Raw genomic sequence first — 21,204 nt, 5'->3', positions numbered from 1 at the left:
CGTGTGAACGTTTTTTAAATAATCAGCACTGGAGAAACAAAAGCGGCTCTGAAAGCCCAGGACTGCCTAAATAGGGTGCTCCCTAACAGAACTTGTTTCAACAGTCTGTTAAAGGCGATACAGGTGATCGTTGTCTCTAAACTTGATTTGGAGCTTTCGTGACTGCAGGAATTACTCTTTGGTCACGTAGAAATAATTATTGTAAATTAATTACTAGCATCCGACGTTTCGATTGTAACACATAGTCTCCATGTTGTGTGTGTCTCTGTGTTATCTCTCTCTGTTTATGTGTCTGTCTATGTGTCTCCGTGTCTGTGTTCTGTCTCTCTCTCATCTTTGGCCTTTGTTGTATTCGCCCGAACAGGTCGAGCGATCAGTTCGCAATCTCCGAGTCGACAGCTTTGAGCTCGTGGTGTAAATTCCACATTCCTCTGACGGGGGCGATCCTATCCATAGGACAACCCCAGTTGACTTCCCGACAAAGTGGTTCCTATCCCCGCACTTTGTTATTGTATCGACCCCGGAGGGATGATCGGTTGAATCAACGCCCAACCAGGATGATTTCAACTCACTGCCTTCCACGCTTCAGCGGAGCCACCTGGCTCCCTGCTTGTTCCATGAATCGTGAACAACGAATGTAAAAAACACACACACACACTCAACGCAATCGTCAATAGCGCTGTGTGTGTGTGGCCTTAAAATACATAATATAACATTTCAGTTTCAGTCTTTCAGTTTCATTTATTTGGTATAGCCCTGTGAGCCATTCGGCTTTTGAATCGGGTGCAACCGCAACAAACAAAAAACTAAAACATGAACAAGAAAACATCTTAAAGTGAATATGCGCAAACAGAAAAATCCAGGAAAAAACTGCAAAGTCTTCCAGAAAAAAAGCACCGTACACCAACGCTGTGCAAAAATCCCAGTGGGATGCAAGTCAAACAACAACAACCACAAGACAACTTAGATTAAAGCCATCATTGAAACTCCGTACTACAACAAACAAACATGGCCAAACCAAAAAACTTTTTCGAAATCACCAAAATAAAGCCATAAGCAACGTAACAGGCGACGTTTCCATGCATCGTGAACAACGAATATTAAAAAAACACATTCAACGCAATCAGTGTGTGTGTGGCCTTCAAATAGCTAATATAACAGGCGACGTTTCAGTCAAAGCCCCTTCTATATGTGTGTAGAACCATAAGTAGCCAACCGTGCTATTCGCGCACAAAAGCAGTTCTAAAGAAGTGAGTTTTCAATCTCGATGATTTAGTAGTGCATAGCTCCAGTGGCTTCCCAATTCTCCCACAGCACATACAACTGATTTACAAGATAAATATATAATACGTGACGTTTCGGGGCATTGGCCCTTCTCTATCGCACATACAATAGATGTTTTTGTTGTTACGGCCACAGTGTTATTGACGAACAGTGTTGAGTGGTTTGTGTTTGTTTCCCCTTTGTGTTTGTGCGTTACTGTCAACGTAGCATCAGCAGCACCACCAACATCAAATGAAGTACATGCAAAGTGTGTTTCAGTTTTGTGATATTACTGGTAGGAACCTCCTGGTTACACCCGCCCACAGGGGATTATTGTGTCCGTCGTGCAGGGAGGGGCTGGGTGGGGAGGGGCTTGGTGGGGAGGGTTGGGAGGGGCTGGGTGGGGCTGGGTGGGGGGTGGGAGGGGTGGGGCTGGGTGAGGAGGGGCTGGTCACCCCGTAGTGCCCTTATAAAACTCAATGTTTAACCTACTCACGCCGGCTTGTGCCCGCCCTCACAGTCGGCCATATTTGCGGAATACACCACGCCGCCGTTGACCCTGGCCATTGACCGAGCAACCCAACGTTCCTACCAGCTCCCTCCGCAGGAATGTGTTACGTGCAGTAAATGACCGCTGTCTACTGGTTTCTTCCACAGTTTTGGAGTACGAAACATCATCATCATCGTCGTCAATGAATAACAATCATCAAAATTTCAAAAAGAGTCGCACTAAATTCTGAGCAACCATTAATAGTAACTAATCCCAATATTCACGAGTTGGAACATTTAACAAAATTTGTCACGAAAAATTATGAAAATGTAATTCCAAATTTATAATCGTATTATTGTTACAGATTCACTATCAAGATATTGAACCTATAGTCTCCACTTATTAACATAATCATCACCATCGTCAACATTGCTTAAATTCGCATAACTGTTTCATTGACATTAACATAGCTGGGTAATTGTGGTTAAAATGTAGTCCTTACGGTATTTTTTTACCACCACAATTACTGTCTTATTCACGTTATAAGTTTACAATCATAATCACTTTAATTTACAGTAGACGCAAAAAAGCATAACTGACGTCTTCGAAATGTAGGCATCGTCATCACGTGAGGCTGGTTACCATTCTTTCATAGCTAGGCAAATCAGCTGATGACTATTTACATCTAATGATTATCACTATTATTGTATTAGTAGTGAACACAATAGTCTTTATCATCGTTACCACCATCATCATCCTCATCACCACTGCTACAATTATCAGTAGGCCAAAGTCAAATAATAGTTTTTGTAACCATCACTACATGATCACCAATACAATTATCAGTAAACGAGAATAATCAACATTTTTACCATCATTACCACCATCATTAGGATCATCATCACTATCACTATAATAATCATTAGACTAAAACAACACTCAATATAACCATCACCACCATCATCAACAGCACCATCGCTGTTAGCCCACAACCATGGCAAGTACCGGTAGCTCATTACCATCACCAGTTCCTCTCCATGTCACACGTCTCCCTCTGCACCCAGACCCAAACCACAACCACCACCACCAGCACCACCAGCACCACCAGCAGCAGCATCAGCAGCTTAAGCTGTCACTGGAGGCTTCTGCCTTCTCAGACGTCCACGGATCAAGATTCCCCTTCCATCTCACCGCGTCCCTGCAAGCCCTGCAAGCCGCGAGCCTCCTTCCTCCGTGGACCTGTGCTCTTCCGTACAACCATCTCACCACCACCACCACCCGCCTGCACGGGCAGCAGCAGCATCATCATCAGCAGCAGCATCAGCAGCCTGAGCAACAGCACAAGCAGCAGCACAACTTGCAGATGTTCTTGTTGAGCGGGATTACTGCCACGACCACAGCGGCCGCCACCTCAACCGCTCTGCCAATGTTGATGTTCCCACATGAGCACGTGGCCTCATCTCCAGAGGACAGCTCCAGCAACAGCAGTAACAACAGCAGCAGCAGCAGCAGAGAGAATGGGCTGTCGCTGCAGACGAATAGACTGACACTGCAGGCGCCAGCTGCCCTGTCTGCGAGTCCCGTTGCGGTTTTGTCGCACGCGCTCAGCTGCACCCTGCTGCCTCGCACGACCTGCAAGGCATGCTTGACGCAGCAGTCAAACCCTCGCCACCACCAGCACCATCACCACGATCAGCGGCGACGTCAACAGCCGCAACCTCGCTTCGACTTTGCCAATCTGGCAGCGGCTGCGACGCGGGCGGACCCAGCTCCTTCACCACCTCTCACTCTTCCACCTCCTCCTCCTCCACATCATCATCATCATCCACCTGTGGACGTGCAGAAGCTGCAGCCCAGCATGGCGACACCGCCACTGGGCCCGCCGCTGAGGCCGGGCGGCTGCGGCGGCGGCGAGCGGCGGTGGCTCGGCGGGGCGGCCGCGGGGCCCCTCCCCTCGGCGCCTCCTGCCGCGGGGGCCGCTGGTGGTGGCCGCGCGGCCCCGGTGCCGGGGGGCCCTGCGAGCGCGTTCGGGCTGCTCAGCGCCTCCGTGTGCTGTTCCGCGTCGGCGATGTCGGCGTCGTCGTTGATGATGGCCCGGTCGGGGTCGGGGTCGGGGTCAACGGCCCACGCGGCGCGCGCCAAGAAGGAGTTCGTGTGCAAGTTCTGCGGCCGGAGGTTCACCAAGTCCTACAACCTGCTCATCCACGAGCGCACGCACACGGACGAGCGTCCCTACGTTTGCGAGGTGTGCCACAAGGCGTTCCGCCGCCAGGACCACCTGAGGGACCACAGGTGAGGGACGCAGCGAGCGAGCCAGCGGGCCCGCCCGCCCGCCCGCCAAATCACTTCTCTTCTTATCGCGTGCTTATTTCTCTGTTCGTTTATTGAGCGCGATTGATCGAGGAGTATCAAGACGATGGAAACATAAGAACAGGCCTTAGCCCATCCTGGCAAGAGAACAGGAGATTCATCTTCTTGGTTCTTTCGGTAAAGTCACGTAGACTTTACCGAAAGAACCAAGAAGATGAATCCCTGCAGTCACGAAAGCTTTAAATCGAAATAAAACAGGAGATGTTAAGATGTTAAAACACCAAACAGATACCGATCGCATGGCATAAAGTCTGCATCAGCCACACAATTATACATAAGAACAGGCTTTAGCCTGTTTAACGTATGTCATTAACAAAACACGGTATAATTGTGTGGCTGATGCAGTCTTGATGCCATGCGATCGGTATCTGTTTGGTGTTTTAACATCTTAACATTTCCTGTTCTATCGCCAGGATGGGCTAAAGCCTTTTCTTATGTTTTCATCGTCTTGATACTGGCAAAAAAAAGTCCCCATAGCTATAAATGGTTTAGACGGCTTGGGCGTGCAGGAGATGGTGGTTCCGGAAATTGTAAGATAATTTTTGTTTTAAATAGTACTCTGCATTAAGAATATTAATGGCACAGACGCGTACAAACATTATTTTTCTATATGGCATAATACGATTGTGTCAAACTAATTTGATATCTATTTTGTAGAAGAATATCGGTCGTGTTTGGTTAGTTGACGTTCCCCCTGCCCTGGCACCTCCGATTAGCACGGTTGGACTACGTACGGTGCGATAGAAGTTCAACAAACGTACACATACACAATGTGGATCAGCAACAACAAGAAACAAATGAGGTAATAATGGGTGCGGCTTTCCCCGGGTAAATAATTATTATAATAATTAATACATTTCCAAAATCAAAAACCTCACAAAGCGCTGAACAATGCAACGGGTCGTCTTTAATTGGTGACTATAACAAAGACAGCACGTAAAGAGATCGCGATCAGCTCATTGAAACACTCCTCACAGCCGCCAAGTTAAACATTTTCCTAACAGCCATGTGTGGAACAAATGTGCTCCTATTAAAAATAAAACTACGAATTCAAGTATTTTCTATATTACCATGTAAGGCTCACTGAGCTACAGAGTTCTTTATCAGAAGCGACCTGGTCACAAAACGAGAGCTCGACGAAGTTGGCTTATCACGTGGCAATTCATAGCAGCCAAATACTCTTACACGCACGCTGATTCTTAATGTGCGGGGGAAAACCCGGAGTACCCGGAGAAAAATCCCACGTGACCACGGGGAGAGAGACACCGCAAACTCCAAATAAAAACAATACACAGGAGGTGTCAGGGTTGGGATTGAACCCATGACCTCCCCTTTACCAGGCGTGGGAGTTTTCATCTCGCCACCGTGGCACCCTCAGCGACACGTGCTGTGTTTTGAAATTGCTGTCCAACAACAACACTCCCGGTGGTGTTGCTGAAGCAGTTTATATATTTTGACACGTGACACTTTTTGCTTTATTCATTGGCTGTGTCGGGTGGAGGAGGGGTTCATGACACAACCTTTTTTTTTACACGACGACCTATTTATTTAACTACTAAAACTATTTTATTTGTATTTTGCCAGGTAAGGCCCACTGAGCTATACGGCTCTATTTTTTCGGAAGCGACCTGGCCACAAATGATAGCTCAGTAAAGTGGCTAATTATTATTTGGTTCTTTCGGTTAAGTCACGTCTAAAGATAAAATAAAAAATTAAATTAAATAATAGAATACGACGTTTCGATTGCAACACAAGCAATCATCATCAGGTATAATGAAATAGCGACATAAAATCTAACCAGAAAACTATAGACAGACATATTAGCAGACAGATATCATCAAGATACATAGCGAGAGCAACACAGGTAACAGAGAGGGGTGATCGTCTCTGTGGGGTGGCCTTAAATAGACAGAGGGGGGGCGGAGGCAGAGAGAGGGAGGGGGGTTAGAGAAAAAATTAGCATATCAATGAGTGGTCAACAGACGTGGTGCTGCAAGTACGATGACACGGCAAGCAAGCCTGAAAATCAGGAGAAAGACACACTAAAATTAAATAACCTAGTAAAATATCGAAATGTAATGTAATACAACACAGAGGGTCGGTCAACACACAATTAACGCATAGCCTGGTTGATTACGTATTTCAAAGATTGCTAAGTTAGAATTTAAGTGTGAACATTCTAAAGAGGACACAGGCAGAGAAAACAAGTCGCCAGAGAGAGAGAAAAAAGATAAGCTTAAAACTTCCCCGTAGAAGTGGTTCAATCTTAATTTATTTTATCTTTAGACGTGACATAACCGAAAGAACCAAATAATAATTCCTGCAGTCACGAAAGTTCTAAAATTAAAAGTGGCTCATCACGTGGATATTTGTAGCAGCCAAATACTCTAAACGCAAGTTTCTAACCCCCCCCCTCCCCAAAAAACCGACGATGCATCAGACTCACTGCTCGTGTCTTGAGTTCTCAGCTGGGAAAACAAAATGAACTTGAGCCTTGAGAACGCGTCTCTTGTTGTTGTTGTTGTTGTCGTCGTCGTTGTTGTTGTTGTCGTTGTTGTGCTGACGGCTCCCACTACCCGGCAGGTACATCCACTCCAAGGAGAAGCCCTTCAAGTGCCAGGAGTGCGGCAAGGGCTTCTGCCAGTCGCGCACGCTCGCCGTGCACCGAACTCTCCACCTGCAGGTTCGCTCCGCACACCACCCGGATTGATCGATCCGTTCGGCAGACTTCAATTCATAATTGTTTTATATTTTTATATATATGTGTGTGTGTATTTGGTATACGTCCTATAATAGTAATAGGTTTTTACCCTTTCAACTGGTACAAAAACTGACACCTTTATACAAGGCATCATGTTTACAATAACCACAACACAAGCAGTCAAAATGCAAACAAAAAAGAAACAACTCTGATGATGATAATGATATGCACTGTCCTTGAAGTTGATTGGTCCACACCCGAGACAGCATTTCTTAGAGCCTAGTCTCCACTGGTGTTGGACCAGATGATGCCAAAAGGCGTACAACTCAAAGACAGCGCACTATCAGAGTATTGAGAGCTCGGGGTAAGCATTTACACTATGAGACCTCCTATACCAGTGGCAAAAATATAGTAATAGGTTTTTACCCTTTAAACTGGTACAAAAACTGACACCTTTATAATCTTTGTTGTCTTTTTTTATTTGTCGGTTTGTTGTCGATTGGGCGCCACCGTAACGAGATGTTAACAACCTCGCCTGGTATACAGGAGGTTCGTGGGTTCGATCCCGACCCTGACGCCTGCGGTATATTTAGAGTTTGCATGTTCTCCCCGTGGTCGCGTGGATTTTTCTCCGGGTCCTCCGATATTTCCCTTCACATTTAGAATCAACATCACCCGTTTGTAGTGTTTTGCTGCCTTACATTTCCACGCGATAAGCCACTTTGTTGAGCTATCATTTGAGGCCAGGACTGCTTGTGAAAAACAGCTGTATAGCTCAGTGGGCCCTACTTGGTGAAATAAAAATAGTTTAATTAATAGTTTTACCGTGATGTTGACCTTGCCATGTAGAGCTTGACCACGGATATGGTTGATTATTTTACTTTTTTTTATTTGTTGTCGTGACCATGTTTCTGTTACCACGTCCCCGTCGAAAATAAGCATGTATTGCCCAATGGTTTTTACCCTTGTCAGAACAAACCTGAACCTAAGCTCATGCACAGCACACATGCCGATGATGATGAGTATGATGACGGTAACGACGGCGATGATGATGACGATCCTGATGGTGATGCTAAAGAAGCTTCATTATGATGCGTATGATGATAGTCGTGATAATGATGCTGATGGCCATGCCAAAGATCCTAATGATATTGCTCATCGCGATGTCAATGATGATGATGTTAATGATTCTGATGATGTTGGTGATGATGGTGAACATAATACTCTTTGGTTCTTTCGGTAAAGTCACGTAGGTAGAATAATGAAAGAGTATGGATTCCTGCAGTCACGAAAGCTTCAAATCAAGATTGGTGAACATAATAGTCATGACTGTACCTATAATAACGCTGATGAAGATTCTCAGGATGATAATGAACGATACTTACGATGCGTAAGATGCTAATTGACGACGCTAGAGAAGGCAGTGATAATGCTGATCTTGATAGAAAAATATTCTGACGAAGATGCTCACGAGGCTAATGTTGAAAATGCTGATGATATTGATGATGATGGTGGGTCTCCGAACCTGACCCAAATCCCTTGCCCCTTCTCTCCCTGTCTGCGATGCCGCAGCCCTGACAACCCGGTGCCAGGCTAGGTGGCGCGGTGGCACGCGGGGGGGATGAGGGCTGACGGGGCTGCGAGGCTCGACGAGTCTGGGCATCGTGGAGCCACGTGGCTCCGAGCTGAGCAGAGCTACAAACTCCTCGCCGGGGTTTTCACTCTTAGTTGAGGCGTGCGGTTGGACTCCTTGATGACTGCAGTGCAGCGACATTGATGATGATGATGAAGAAAAAATAGTGCTATGCACCACCAGACCAGTTCCTCTGGGAAGAAGAACCAGTGCTATGCACCACCAGACCAGTCCCTCTGGGAAGAAGAACCAGTGCTATGCACCACCAGACCAGTCTCTCTGGGAAGAAGAACCAGTGCTATGCACCACCAGACCAGTCCCTCTGGAAAGAATAACCAGTGCTATGCACCACCAGACCAGTTCTCACGGGAAAGCTACGTGAGCTGCGTGAGCTCTTGCCACCTTGAAGCTAAAACAAAAAAATTCCAACTCGTGTCTTGGAAAAAAGAAGAGAGTATCTCTCAAGGCCGGAGGAGGGGAGAACTACTTGTAAATGCATCGTCTTGAGTGCTGTGGTGGTGATGTTGTTGTTATTGTTGATATTACGATGTGACTGACAAAAGCCCGAGACTTTTAGTGTCCGGAGAAGACCTACAGATGTCCCAGGAGAGCTGCTAAAACAAGTGGACGAACCTGGAATTGAACGGGACAGGTGGCAAGCATCGGTGCACGTACCCATCTGGTGGAGACAGTGCTGATGATGAACCACTCCCAGCACATTCCAGTTTCCTAGAGGGTCTCCGTGTGAGTCCGTGGATGTCCGTGAGACCTATGGGTATCTATTTGAGTCTATGGACCTCTGTGTGAGCCTGTAGGTCTCCGGTGCTGATGCTAAAGCCACTCACAGCACATTCCAGTTTCTAAGTGGGTCTCCATGTGAATCTCTGGGTATCTATGCGAGTATAGGTTTCCATGTTAGTCTATGGGTTCTAGATTTGAAGCTTTCTTGACTGCAAGGATTCATATTCTTAGGTTTTTTCGGTAAAGTCACGTAGGTAAAACATTAAAATTAATAAAAAAATAAAATAAAAAATAAATTAAAAAAATCACGACGTTTCGGAGGCAACACAAGCTTCCGTCTTCAGGTAATTAATTTTATTGTTTTACCTACGTGACTTTACCGAAAAAACCTAAGAATATAGTCTATGGGTATCTATGTGAATCGTAACGATCTCCTGTGTAAGCCTAGAGGTCTGCACTCCTGCTGCTGATGATGATGAAGCCACCGCCAGAGTATTTTAACGTCTCAATTAATCCACCTGCACGCGTTGTCATTGAGAGACTGGAAAACCCGGACTGGAGTTTTGTAGCCTCCTCAACCTGGAGCCACGACCTGGCACTGGTGTTACAGTGCGTGTGTGTGAGTGGGGGGCAGTGTGCATTTGACTGTGTGTGTGCGAGGAGTGTGTGTGGGTGTGCTGAGCTATGGTGTAGTGGTTAGCGCTGCGCTACGAACCCAGCGACCCGAGTTCAATTCCTGCTCCTGGCCAACACCAGTGACGATCATTTGAACCTGTCCCGGGCTTCCTCGAGGTTTACTCAGCCTCAAATGAGTACCTGGTGCCGTGTGTGTAAACATCATCATTTGGAAGACAAAGGTGGCCGGGTGCAGTGTTGGTCACCCACCCTTCCCTCGTGTGCCATAGGTGCTCAACAACAGCACTTGCCCCAACAGTCTGTTAAGGCTACATGGAGGGGGGAGGGGGGAATATTTGTCTTGAGTAAATGTGCATGATAATTACAGTCGATTGTGAAAATGTCCAAAGGGGATTATTGAAAAGAATAGTTGACCAAGGAAGAGAGAGCATGGTGCTCCCACAAAATTTGACGTATGCTTATTATTTTATAGAAGTGGGGGTGGGAGGGGTTTACTAAATGTCACAGCAATCGATTTCCATTCGTTTTTACAGGTAAAAAAAACCAAAAAAATCTCACTCCCGAGTAAACAGTGGAGAAATCCTCAACTCGCCCAGACAATAAAATGTGGAGGAGAAAACAAAGTGGTGAACAAAAAATCCACCTAGATCATCGGCAACAAAATTCACCGAGATTTTTTGACAAAAAATCCGCCGAGATCATCGACAAATTTTTCACCAAAATCTATTGACGAAAAAATTCACCGAGATCTATCGATAAAAAAATCCACCAAGATCTATCGACAAAAAATTAACCGAGATCTATCGATAAAAAAATTAACCGAGATCATCGACAAAAAATCCACCGAGATAATCGACAAAAAAATCACCAAAATTTATCGATAAAAAAATCCACCAAGATCTATTGACAAAAAAATCCGAGATCTGTCGACAAAAAAATTCACCGACATCTATTGCCAAAAAAAATTCACCGACATCTATTGCCAAAAAAAATCCACCAAATCACCAGCGCAGTGAAGGATTCGTGCGTGGGCAAAGCGATCTTCTGGCGACGGTGAAGCGTCTTTTACGATCCTGTGAGCTCCGAGTGGGTCGAGAGGAGTGAGACAACGAGTTATTCCAGGTGCTTGTGATTAGGGACGTGGGACATCGATGATGCTGCTCATGATAATGATGATGGTGGTGGTGGGCCAAGTGCAGTGGACTTCAACAGGGGACTTACGCACAGACACAGCACGATTTCGTTAAGCCCGCCCACTGCTTTTCTATGTCAGTACACGGGACTTTGTCCATTAGCGGCCCTCCTGTACAATACGTACGATGAACACCCTGGTAAGACTTGCAATGACTCCTATTCATTTCTCAACAATGTTGTGTTATATTCTTGGTTCTTTCGGTAAAGTCACGTAGAAGGGAAACAATAAAAGAATAAAAATATAAAACAATAAAATTCTCACGACGTTTCGACTGCAACACAAGCAATCATCATCAGGTGTGAAATCCACAGCAATAATAATTTTTTCAAATTTTTTTCTGTGGATTTCACACCTGATGATGATTGCTTGTGTTGCAGTCGAAACGTCGTGAGCATTTTATTGTTTTATATTTATATTATTTCATTATTTCCCTTTTACGTGATTTTACCGAAAGAACCAAGAATATGAATCCCTGCAGTCACGAAAGCTTTAAATCAAAATGTTGTGTTATTTACCCGACACCAACACTATTGCGCATATCAATGTGTGCCAATGTCGTGAACTCCATCCCCGCTGTTGTCTGCACGTTGGGACCATGGCGGGGTTTCGTCTTCGCCGTATAAACAAAACAAAAAAGGATTCATCAGCATCTCTCGCTGCCGTTGAGTGAACAGTGACCCTGCGACAAGACAGAGGCGACGTTCCTTAATCGTCGCCCCACTTGGGCCGTCCTTCAAGTGGGCGGACGGATGACAACACCGAAGGCCTCTGTTGATGCCGACTGTGCCACATCTGGGCTGCGTTTCATTGGTTGCGGCGGCACACGGAGCACCGAAGAAACGATGCGGCGGTTAGTGACGTCGAGCTATCAACCCGGCGGCCCGAGTTTGACGATTCCCGCTCAAGGCCAACACCGGTGACGATTTAACTTAACCCGACTCGGGCACTTTCCTCGGTCGACTCAGCCTCCAATGAGCACCCGGGTTGGTGTATAAACATTCAGCACTGGGGGAGACAAAGGCGACCAGGCGTGGTTGTTCGCAGCCCATCGCCTGCGTGCGCCATGCCGGCCTTCATCGGTGTTCAGTTCTCAGTTTCATTTATTAGGTGTAGCCCTGTGAGCCATTCGACTCTTGAATCGGGTGCAACCGCAGCAAACAAAAAAGCAAAAACATGAACAAGAAAACATCTTAAAGTGACTATGTGACTATGTGCAGTGGGATGCAAGTCAAACAACAACAACCACAAGGCAACTTAGATTAAGGCCATCAGTCTAACTCCGTACTACAACAAACAAACATGGCCAACAGCATTTGCCCCCAACAGTCCGTTAAGGCTTTGGGCGGGGAATCTTTGACGCAAGTCCACCAAAATTACTTTTAAGTGGAGCCTGCGATGTTCTCATGGCTGTGCGGCCGATCGGACGATGTTGCTGTGGGTCTCGTGCGTTGTCACGGTGGAGTTGGAGCTTGTTCGGCCATCTGACAAAAAAAAAATTTCATCGACATTGAGGGGGGTGGTCAAACTCTGTAAGGTGGTGGTGGTGGTAGGGGCGTTATTCTGAACGAACGAGAGAAGAATTAAAAAAAAACGTGTCCCGGAAAATACGACGTCGTGGGAGAGCGAGAAACAAGAGTGGGACATGTAAATAAGTCACGAAGGGAAGAGCAGTGGATGCTGGGAAATCGCCGCGCCTTGAAATCCGTGGAGTACGTTAACTATTGGAGCACGCGGCCGTGGTGGCAGCAACGTTGTTGACTGTGGCAATAAAGTTCTGTACATGTGCCGGATTATACAACGCGCCCCCTAAATGTTTTTTTTTTATATTACATAGGCGGGAGGGTGCGGGGGAGATGGGGGCGGGGTATAAGTGCGTCTTTAAATCCGTAAAAAAACTATAATTTGTTCTCGCGGTTGTCTGTAACGTGAAAGTGTACACGTGCGTTCTCTGACGAAACGACGACCCCCTTGAGATGAGACCCCTGCATTAATAAATAAACGCAAGAAACTTGAAACGCGTGTTGGTCACTGGAGGTTGTTTTGACCATACTTCCCCGCGCCGGACAGCGTAGCGTGGATTGGTAAAGCGAAACCCCCGATGCGAACATCACTCCCTGTGATCGCAACAGTTTACTTGTTTGATTTATTTCGTTGGGTTTTTCACACAGCTCCAATGAACTCGGCAACGAGCAAAAAATGCACCGCCTTGTGTCAGAGAAAAGGCCCCAGCAGATCATGTCGCAGAACTAGTAGAGGGTTCAGCGGTGGCGAGATGTAATTTCCCTCGCCTGGTATACAGGAGATCGTGGGTTCGATCCCGATCCCGACCCTGACGCCTGCTCTCTAAATTTCGATTTAAAGATTTCGTGACTGCAGGGATTCATCTTCTTGGTTCTTTCGGTAAAGTCACATAGAAAGGAAATAATAAAATAATAAAAATAAAAGATAATAAAATAATTCTTATCGACAGACCTGTTCTTCACCTGAGGACGGCTGCTTGCGTTGTGGCCGAAACGTCGTGAGAATTATTTTATTATGTTTTATTTTTATTATTTTATGATTTTCATTCTACGTGACTTTACCGAAAAAAGCCTGCTCTCTATTTGTGTCTTTGTTTATCGGGGGAACTGACCAATGGGAGCATGAGGCGCGAGCGCGAACGGTTTGAGACGCGCTTTCCCCGGCTAGTCCACACAGCTCGAGGCCATTCAGCCCATTCCAGCTCATGCCGTGCCCGTTCAGCTTCCTCTCTGCGGTCACACAGAAGCTGGCGTCACTGAGCTGGCGGTGGCTGGGCATTGCGGTCTGCGGGACGCAGCCAACGCAGCAGCAGCAGCAGCATCCTCGCCTGTCGGGGGAGCTCACTGATGACGCTATGTAACACAACTTTTATTCCTGGGTAGTAAGTGTTATTTCCTCATTGCTGATGCCTCAAAAGTACAGAAAATGGCTTTAATTCCCCACAAACTTTGCTTTTGTGACCAGGACAGTGATATTTAGAAGTTTACATATTTTAAATGAGAAAAAGGGGGGAATTTGTGTATTTTCGTTCATATAAAGTCAGAAAAAACCCAACATATGAATCAAAATTAACATGTATTTATACTAAAGTAATACAAAAATTACTACAAAAGATTTAGAAGTGAGTAGTTTTTTTTGGTTGTTCCTCCCCACAAAGAACTCGGTCCACTGTGGCCAGTCCCGCCTTGTGGTAGTGCACCTTGGTGTCTTAATCTTTTGTAGTAATTTTTGTATTACTTTAGTATAAATATATGTAATTTATTTTTATTAATTTGTTGTTTTTTACTGACGTTATGTGAACGAAAAGAAACAAATTCGCCCGTTTTCTCATAGAAAATTGGTCAATTTCAAAATATCACTTTAGGGGCTGCAACCCAGGGGCCTCTGCCAGCTAGAGGGCCTCCAGAGATGAAGTGAAAAGTTATTTCACTCGTGAATGCTGAATTTTATTTGTTGTTAGCCTTGCAAGAATAAATTTCATTTTTCTTTAGCTTTGTTTTCCTTTTGAAAATATTACTGGGGCCACTCACAAGACCTGTAGCCCAGGAGCCTACACAATCTTAATCCGGCCCTGAGTGTGACCATCAGAAGATCAACAGGCCAAATGCGCACATTTCCTTCATACATGAGACATTGAAGACACAAGCACCTGTCGTACGACTGTGCCCATGCAACCCAAACTACGGGACCTTGCAGTGCATCCACTGGAGTCTGCTCTCCTTCAACGGAGGAGGAGGAACGGCAACACGACACGAACTCTCTCTGTCTCTGCTGAAGCCTTCTCGTGGTGGTCAACAGTCCTCGACGTTGGCATCGAGCTCGTGAACATAGTTGCCGTATCTTCTTGGTTCTTTCGGTAAAGTCACGTAGAAGGGAAGTAATAAAATAATAAAAATAAAACATAATAAAATTATTTGTATTATTTTATTACTTCCCTTCTACGTGACTTTACCGAAAGAACCAAGAAGATGAATCCCTGCAGTCACGAAAGCTTTAAATCATAGTTGCCATATGCAATACAATAATCAGACCATCGACTTCATAAACAAATTTTTGTTGCAAATCTTGACTTAAAGCTTTCGTGACTGCAGGAATTCATATTGTAGTTTATTGTCATTTTTTGTTATTTTCTTTGAACCTCTCTACGTGACCTTACCGAAAGACCCAAGAATATTTACGTAGCAAGTTAACAACACATGTCTTTATTACTGCTTTTTGCGTGTGTTGGCTACGTACGGTGCGAAACAAGTTCAACGCACATCCATACATAAATTTGAAAATGTGGCCCGAACCTGGATTCAAACCCAGGCTCTCAGCACTGTCGGGCCCGGTGCTCCATCTAACACGGCATTTAGCCCCGCGAACAACTCCAGCCACCTTTGAGATCTCATCTTTCCCAGACGGATGTATCAATCCCATAACCTCGCGTCCCCGCCTCTCTTACGTCCCGTGCCCCCTGCGGGCTCCCCAACTTACAACCTCTGGACAGCCCCCCCCCCAGACCCCCACCCACCAGACTTCCCCCCCACCAAACCCCCTCGCCACCTCCCCTCCCCTCAAGCCTCGTGCTCCAAAAGTCCCAAAAAAGTCGGCGTGAGTGGAGTGGGAAATGTTTTCTCTGTCAGCGGAGACGAAAATATTTTTGCAGCGAAAGGCAAACTCCCGACTGTGAAGAAGCGTGGGCGTGCCGTGGTTGGGGCACGTGGCCCGGTGGTGGAGGGGGCAGTCATCACCACCACCACCACCATCATCGTCGTCGCCCATGATCAATCCACTGCTGGATGAAGGCATCACCAAGCAGCCACTTGCTCTCACGATGCTGCGATGTGTTCGTCCACCTGGTTACCTGGACACGTGCCGGTTCATTGCTCCATCTCCTCCCCGGAGGATGTCCGCCGAGGAGTTTAACAACAACACAAACATGAATCAGTTTGTTTGCCACGCGGCAAAGCATCTCATAGCAGGGTGTGTGGGAAAGTGCGCCTCCAGCTGTGTGAAGGATAACATCGCCACCCGAAGGGAATTTTCGGGTTAAGTTCAGTGAACGGGTCTCCTCCCTCGCTCTCACTCTCTCTATCTCTTCCTCGGCCCTTTTCTGACACAAGCGGAGTGGACTCACTAAGCGGAGATTTCTGAATGGATTCCTCACCTCGTGAAACGCGGCGCTGGGACAAACATCAAACCCACCCCCCCACCACCGCCACCACCGCCACCACTACCACCACTTGGAGACTGCAAAACAACAACAACTGGGCAACAACGAAAGGCAGTGTTTCAAGTCTCTCTCGTGTTTATTTCTTAATGCGGGGGAGGAGGAGGAGGAGGGGGGGGTCTTTAATCTCAAGGGTTTGTGGTTTGGCAAATAATGTTCGCTAAATATTACGGAGACAACTGTTGTATAATTGGAATAATCTGCCGGAGGTAGGGGGGGGTGGTGGTGGTAATATGACCAGAATTTTTTTGTGTTGAAACAAAAATAACCCCCCCCCCTCCACCCCCCCCCCCTCCCCAGAAAATAAATGTGTGCGCGGAACAAAAATAGGGAAATCGGAGAGCACTTTTACGCCCGTTCCATCGGGAGCTGCGCTGCGACGACCCGCGTCTGTTTTCTGAATCCGCGTGCATTCATTGCGCTCGGCTGGGACAACGAGGGGGGGGGGGGTGGGAGAGTAGGGGGAGGGGGCAAGTGGGGGCGAGGGGAGGCATTCGTTCGTACGTGGACTCGAGAGATGGGAGCGAGAGAGACGAGGAAGTGGTGAGTGGAAGGGGTGGAGGGGGGTGAGGGGGTTAGGAGCTGCAGGGGGCCGCGGGGGAAGGAGCGGGCAGGGATTTGGGAAAGAGGGGAGGCGGAGTGGGTAGGGGGGGGAGGAGAGCCGGATTTCCACTGCACGTCGCTGGCTCGGCGTTAATTAGCGAACAGGGACGGGGTGTGTGTAACGAGACTCAGCTGTTTACGATGCTCTCCGCGGGGGGGTTGCAGGTCGTGCAGTGGGAGGGAGGGAGCGGGCGGGAGAGAGGAGAGGTAGGGGAGAGAGGAACTGAGATCGGAGCGAGTTGGGGGTGGGGTGGGGGGAGACTGATCGCGAGGAAGGGACAGGCACCTGGTCAAGAGGAGACGGAGTGAGACGGGCCGGAGGGATGATGGAGGTGACAGACGGGGAGACGGAGGGACACTGAGAGACGGCGAGAGAGGTTGGAGAGCGACGAGAAGGTGTAGGGGGAGAGATTTTTGAGAGACGGGGAGAGTGGAGAGACAGATATGACGAGGTGGGAGAGATCGAGGGGGAGAGAGCGACTGGAAGAAGAGCGATGGGAGATAGAATGAGATGGGGAGATGGAGGATAAGAGCGAGACACGGGGAGATGGGGTGAACGAGAGACTGGGAGATGTAAGGAGAGAGTGAGAGACGGGAAGGTGGAGAAACAGAGAAAGGCAGGAAGATATCTGGGACAGGGCCCTATGTGTTGTAGAGCTAAACGGGGCATGAGCGGATGTGCCTGTGTGTCTGCGTCAGCCTGAAATGAGTACCTGGTGCGGTGTGTAAACATCAGCACTGGGGAGACAAAGGCGGCCGGGCGTGGTTGTCAGCCACCCAATCCCCTTCGTGTACCGTGCCGGCTTTTGGAGGTGCTCGCCCTCAGCACTTGCCCCAGCAGTCTGTTGAAGGCTACACGGGGGGATCCTTTGTCTTTGTGTGTGTCTGTATGCAGGTCACACGCGAAGAGATCCGCGCCAATTAGGAGGCTGCTGACCTCAGTGACCTCGTGTGGACTTAGAGGATTTGCTAAGAGAACACACAGGGCGCGTGCACGCGTGTGTGTGCGTGCGTCTCTGTGTGTGTGCGTCTCTGTGTGTGTGCGTCTCTGTGTGTGTGTGCGTGTGTGTGCGTGCGTGTGTGTCTCTGTGTGTGTGTGCGTCTCTGTGTGTGTGTGCGTGTGTGTGCGTGCGTCTGTGTGTGTGTGCGTCTCTGTGTGTGTGCGTCTCTGTGTGTGTGTGCGTGTGTGTGCGTGCGTGTGTGTCTCTGTGTGTGTGTGCGTCTCTGTGTGTGTGTGTCTCTGTGTGTGTGCGTGCGTCTCTGTGTGTGTGCGTGCGTCTCTGTGTGTGTGTGCGTGTGTGTGCGTGTGCGTCTCTGTGTGTGTGCGTGTGCGTCTCTGTGTGTGTGCATCTCTGTGTGTGCGTGTGCGTCTCTGTGTGTGTGTGTGCGTTTCTGTGTGTGTGTGTGCGTCTCTGTGTGTGTGTGCGTCTCTGTGTGTGTTCGTGCGTGTGCGTCTCTGTGTGTGTGCGTCTCTGTGTGTGTGCGTCTCTGTGTGTGTGCGTGTGCGTCTCTGTGTGTGTGCGTCTCTGTGTGTGCGTGTGCGTCTGTGTGTGTGTGCGTCTGTGTGTGTGCGTCTCTGTGTGTGTGTGCGTATCTGTGTGTGTGTTCGTGCGTGTGCGTCTCTGTGTGTGTGCGTCTCTGTGTGCGTGTGCGTCTCTGTGTGTGTGTTCGTGCGTGTGCGTCTCTGTGTGTGTGCGTGCGTGTGCGTTTGTGTGTGTGTACGTCTCTGTGTGTGTGCGTCTCTGTGTGTGTGCGTGCGTGTGCGTCTGTGTGTGTGTGTGCGTCTCTCTGTGTGTGTGCGTCTCTGTGTGCGTGTGCGTCTCTGTGTGTGTGTTCGTGTGTGTGCGTCTCTGTGTGTGTGCGTGCGTGTGCGTCTGTGTGTGTGTGTACGTCTCTGTGTGTGTGCGTCTCTGTGTGTGTGCGTGTGCGTCTGTGTGTGTGTGTGTCTCTCTGTGTGTGTGGTGGGGAGCGGTCGTGTTGCGGTTAGCGCTGCGCTGCGCCACGAACTCGGCGACCCGAGTTCGATAGCTGCTCACGGCCAACACCGGTGACGATTATTTGAACCGGTCCTGGACCTCTCCTTGGTCGACTCAGCCTCAAATGAGTACCTGGTGCAGTTTTTATAAACATCGCCACTGGGGAGACAAAGGTGGCCGGGCGTGGTGTTGTCCACCCACCCCCTCGTGTGCTGTGCCGGCCTTCATAGGTGCTCGCTAACAGCACTTGCCCCAACAGTCTGTTAAGGCTATACGGGGATCTTTGTCTTTTGTGTGTGTGTGTGTGTTGGCAACAGAGCGGTAGTGTAGCGGCCACGAACCCAGCGACCCGAGTTCTATACCCGCTCACGGGCAAACCCACAGTGATGAATAGCAGAACCGGTTCTGGGGCTCCCCTAGGTGGATCCAGCCTCAAATAAGTCCCTGGTGCAGTATGTGTTTATTGGCGCAATGGTTAGTGCACTGCGCTACGAATACGGCTACCCGAGCTATTTTCCCGCTCATGGCCCGCGGAAGTGACGATTCATTATCTGAACCGGTCCTGGACCTCCCCTCCAAGTCGAATCAGCCTCAAATAAGTACCTGGTGTGGTGTGTAAACATCACCACGAGGAAGACAAAGGCGGCTGGGTATGGCGCTGGCGTCCATCCCCTCGTGTGCCGTGCCGGCCTTAATAGGTGCTCGCTAACAGCCCTTGCCCAAACAGTCTGTTAAGGTTATACGGGGGGGGAGGCGTGTATTTGTGTTTCCGTGTGCGTCTGTGCATGCGTGCGTCTTTGAATCCGTGTGTCCATCTCTGTGGGGTGAGCAGTGGCGCAGTGGTTCGGGCACCGCACTCCGATGAGCCTCGCTCGTCTCGAACATCGGCGACGAATATCTGAACCGGACTCTGCTGGGCTTATCCGAGGCCTTCAACGAGTACCTCCCAAGGCTAGTAAAACATGAACATCGGGGAGACAAAACCGACCGGGCGAAGGCCCGCAGGGTGATGCAATGCTCGCGGCAGAGCTTAGGGGCACAAACACTGCACAGTTGCACACATTCCCTCGAGTGTGGCCGCTGCTGTTGATGACTCCGATGCCACCACCTGTACAGGTGAAAGTGCAAGGTAGTCGTGGCCGAGCGGTTAAGGCGATGGACTAGAAATCCATTGGGGCCTCCCCGCGCAGGTTCGAGTCCTGCCGACTACGCAAGTATTTTGTTTAATTCTGTTCCGTTTTTTTCAATTCTTCACGCACGTGCAGCATTGTCGGGAGATCAGTGATGATGAGACGAGCAGATGTGACGACCAATGGACGAGACTGGTGATGAAACGGCAGCAAAAAAGGAGCGAACACTGCTGAGAGGACGACCACTGATGAGAGCCGAGAGTGAGATGATTGGCAGCGAGAGACGGTGACAACTAAACGAATCCGTCATCCAGCAGTGGATAGATGTGGGATGATGATGTTTAAATAGTGAAATCTACCTCTCAGGCCTGCCTATGTGCTGTGAAGAAAGGTCATTGCCCGAAACGTTGCCTATGCAATAAATTTAAAGACAGTATTATTATCTGCTGGATGAATACCTCCCAAAGCTGTCGCGATTTCTCACGGTCGTGTGATGCCACAATTTTATCTCAGTCCTGCACGCGTCTCGGGCACGTCGTCACCGTTGGCTGGAATTCATTCACCAGTCTCACCCATCGGCCATCAAGACTTCTCACCACGAATATATTTCTTAACTACAATAGACGTCAATGTGGGTGTTACCTGCGCTAATTTATGTGCAAAAAATGTTGGAGGTAAAGAAGAAAGAACAATCGCGTAGTCGGCAGGATTCGAACCTGCGCGGGGAGACCCCAATGGATTTCTAGTCCATCGCCTTAACCGCTCGGCCACGACTACCTTGCACCTGCAACTTCACATGTGCGTAGCTGACCGCACACCGTGATGATGATGACAATCGTCATCCTGCACTGCCCTTTATCATCAATAGCCACGTTCTGTTATCAATCATTATCACAATCAGCTTCAGTAACAAGGGCATCGACATGCTTCATCGTGCAGTGAAAAGACAATGGTTGATGCTGATGAAAATGCTGATGATGTTGAAGACGGATACCGGATGATGAGGATGGAGGATTTAAAAAAACTTTGGCGATTGTAAATATGAACGAGGTGACTGATGAAGATCATGATGGACAATGGATGATGGATGATCAAGATGTACATTGGCGAGTGATGCAACTGATGAAGATATTACAGGTAGGGACAACAGGTTCCAAACTGCCCACCAGGGATTATTTGTCGGTCGTGTATATGTGGAGGGGAGGGTGGGGGGTGGGAGGGAGGAAGGGGCTG

The 21,204-nt window shown here is 48.2% G+C and overlaps 1 protein-coding gene and 2 non-coding genes across 3 annotated transcripts; 2 read left to right on the top strand and 1 right to left on the bottom strand.

Moving 5' to 3' along the window:
* The first annotated feature begins 3,701 nt into the window (after positions 1–3,701).
* Positions 3,702–8,601, top strand: LOC144731606 (uncharacterized). Its single transcript, XM_078612793.1, has 3 exons — positions 3,702–4,045; positions 6,707–6,806; positions 8,397–8,601. Exons 1-3 carry the CDS (start codon positions 3,822–3,824, stop codon positions 8,400–8,402), a joined length of 330 nt encoding a protein of 109 aa, XP_078468919.1. The 5' UTR covers positions 3,702–3,821; the 3' UTR covers positions 8,403–8,601.
* Positions 8,602–19,970: 11,369 nt separating this feature from the next.
* TRNAS-AGA (transfer RNA serine (anticodon AGA)) lies at positions 19,971–20,052 on the top strand. The gene has a single exon. It is a non-coding gene; the product is annotated as a tRNA-Ser (tRNA).
* A 614-nt stretch (positions 20,053–20,666) lies between these two features.
* On the bottom strand, positions 20,667–20,748 carry TRNAS-AGA (transfer RNA serine (anticodon AGA)). The gene has a single exon. It is a non-coding gene; the product is annotated as a tRNA-Ser (tRNA).
* Between the last annotated feature and the right edge of the window lie 456 nt (positions 20,749–21,204).

The sequence above is a fragment of the Lampetra planeri genome, chromosome 2 (assembly GCF_965212315.1).
Source record: "Lampetra planeri chromosome 2, kcLamPlan1.2.h2, whole genome shotgun sequence".
In the NCBI taxonomy this organism is placed as follows: Eukaryota; Metazoa; Chordata; class Hyperoartia; order Petromyzontiformes; family Petromyzontidae; genus Lampetra; species Lampetra planeri.
Note: the sequence above shows the minus strand (reverse complement) of the source record. Positions and strands in the feature narration are given on the sequence as shown.

What these genes read in the sequence shown, in the direction of transcription:
- LOC144731606 (XM_078612793.1), top strand. Translation starts at nt 3,822, where the DNA reads ATGTCGGCGTCGTCGTTGATGATGGCCCGGTCGGGGTCGGGGTCGGGG. An exon ending in GACCACCTGAGGGACCACAG is followed by an intron (nt 4,046 to 6,706) that starts GTGAGGGACGCA and finishes ACTACCCGGCAG; the next exon opens with GTACATCCACTCCAAGGAGA.